The sequence below is a fragment of the Pteropus vampyrus genome, unplaced genomic scaffold (genome assembly GCF_000151845.1).
Source record: "Pteropus vampyrus isolate Shadow unplaced genomic scaffold, Pvam_2.0 Scaffold67, whole genome shotgun sequence".
In the NCBI taxonomy this organism is placed as follows: domain Eukaryota; kingdom Metazoa; phylum Chordata; class Mammalia; order Chiroptera; family Pteropodidae; genus Pteropus; species Pteropus vampyrus.
In genome coordinates this window covers 161,898-164,152 of record NW_011888848.1, presented here as the reverse complement: position 1 = coordinate 164,152, position 2,255 = coordinate 161,898, and the positions used below count along the sequence as shown (strand labels likewise).

General features: G+C 32.8%; 1 protein-coding gene across 1 annotated transcript in view; it reads left to right on the top strand.

The window, feature by feature from the left end:
• Window positions 1–2,255, top strand: part of ENPEP (glutamyl aminopeptidase) — a 74,700-nt gene that overhangs the window by 27,596 nt on the left and 44,849 nt on the right. The window contains exons 5-6 of the mRNA XM_011361433.2: window positions 1,267–1,421; window positions 1,862–1,975. Of these exons, the coding sequence (XP_011359735.1) occupies window positions 1,267–1,421; window positions 1,862–1,975 (269 nt within the window). The remainder of the gene's footprint in view (window positions 1–1,266; window positions 1,422–1,861; window positions 1,976–2,255) is intronic.

The following is a 2,255-nucleotide window of genomic DNA, read 5'->3' as shown; positions in this document are numbered from 1 at the left end:
TTCTTCATATTCCTATATGCATTTCAACCCTTTGAGAATCGACTATCTTAGATTTTCCTTGGAAATGGCTTCTTCATTTATTATAGCCCCCAAAATTACATGCACTGGAGTTTATTATAATGTCAGTACTCAGCAAAGAAACTAGATTACAAAAAGTTCCTTTTTTTCAAGGAGTAGGTACAAATTTTATTTTATAACATTATGGAAAATATTGGCCCATATGGAGAATACTTCTTCATTCTTTAAGTGGTATTCTTGTGACAAAATAACCAAACCTAAGAATGAAGATAACATGAAATGGTAACTACTGCTATAATCTTGACCATTATTTAAGATATATTGATTTTCATTCTTTAGTAAAAAGCTTTAAAAATCTTTATTTTAACCAGAAAGGGCCTTTTCTTATATGTTAGATGAAAGTTTATTTTTATTTATGTGCCTCATTCAAATTCTATGTAATAGTAAAGAAATTATATTCTTATTATAGTTCATTGTCTAGAGAAGCTGTATGTGTCCAGTAATCAAGCTGAGTATTTTCTGTTTTGAGATTTAACACAGAACTGATCAACACTGCCTCTTCCCATTAGTGTGTCTAAGGTTATAGGCTCCAGCAAAAATAAGGAACAGGAAGTCATGAGAGAATCCAACATTTTAGACCTGGAAGGGAATGTAGTCAATTCCATGTTACTCCAACTAACTTAATACATACAAATGAATGGTAAGCTACTTAATTAGTAGGGAATCAGGTTGACGAAATTGTACAGAATTATGGGAAAAGTAGAACTTATATTCTCTTATATTCTGTGACCTTGGATAGAAATATATTTCTGTGCACTTGAAAGCTCTGCACTTTTAAGTTCTCATTTGAAAACTTCATTCTCTTAATTCTTTACAGCTTATCTCCAAAACAAGCTCTGTGCTACCTAAGTGAAAATTGTTTTAAAAAATTAGAAAGCTAAATAAAATGAAATACAGAGAGAGAAACAAAAGACATAAAATTATAGAGGACTTGAAAAGAGCATTGCCATGAGTAAAAATGTGTAATTAGTAAAATTTCCATTAAAAAAATAAAAGACACATTTATATCTGGAACCAACAGGAAAAAGTCCATGGAAATTTTGCGTGTATTAAGACTGAAAAGTTTGCATGAATAGATTATTTTTAGACTTTTTGAAAAACATTCATACAAAGAACTTAATTTGGTAAGAAAGGTCATGAACAAATGGAAAGAATGTATTTCTCACTGGACTCTTTCTTTTTCCATAGATGAAATAGCTATTCCAGACTTCGGCACTGGGGCTATGGAGAACTGGGGACTTATCACGTACAGAGAAACAAACCTGCTTTATGACCCTGAGGAATCAGCCTCATCAAATAAGCAAAGGGTGGCCACTGTGGTTGCCCATGAACTGGTGCATCAGGTATAGAATCTTAGTATCAGATTAGCTTGTTTTAAAAAGTTATTTTTAATATAAGAATAATTGAAAGAATTATAATTTAGCAAATAAAAAATAACTAATTTAGAAAATCCTGTTTGAAACTCTTTCTTAGTGCTAGGAAACATTTTACCATAAAGAAACTTTTAAGAGACATTGTTTTGCCTTTAGTAAATACACAGGAGGTCTTCTTATAACTTTAAATATTCTCAGTAATACCTAAATAAAGGCAAGAAACTAAGGAGAATTTAACATCATTTTAAAACCAGGAAAAATAAAGCAGGAAATAAATGCTAAGTACAAATCCAGCCACTTCTGTGTCAAGCGACAAAATTTACATGAACAAATGAATGTATTGAAAATTTCTAGGCCTCTCTACCAAAGGCATAAGAATTTAACTATCGCTTTATTGATTATAATTTCAGTGGTTTGGAAATCTTGTGACCATGGAGTGGTGGGAAGACTTGTGGCTAAATGAAGGCTTTGCTTCCTTCTTTGAGTTCTTGGGAGTAGACCATGCAGAAAAAGAATGGCAAATGGTGAGTACTAAATATATAAGCCCCACATCCTATTTTTCTCATGCAAAGCAGATTAAAGCCTTTGAACCATGATTCTTAGTTTGGAGCCAAGTGAAGCAGTGAATTGGAATTCCATTGTGGAAATGGTGTAGAGCCTGCTGGCTCCACTGAACTGTACCTTGCTTAGAGCCTATGCCCAAGACCTAGGGGGAACTGACCACCAGGATCTGAGGGGATCCTTAATAGAATCACTCAAGAACATATGTCAAGGAAGGCCCAAAAAAAAAAAAAAAAAAAAAAA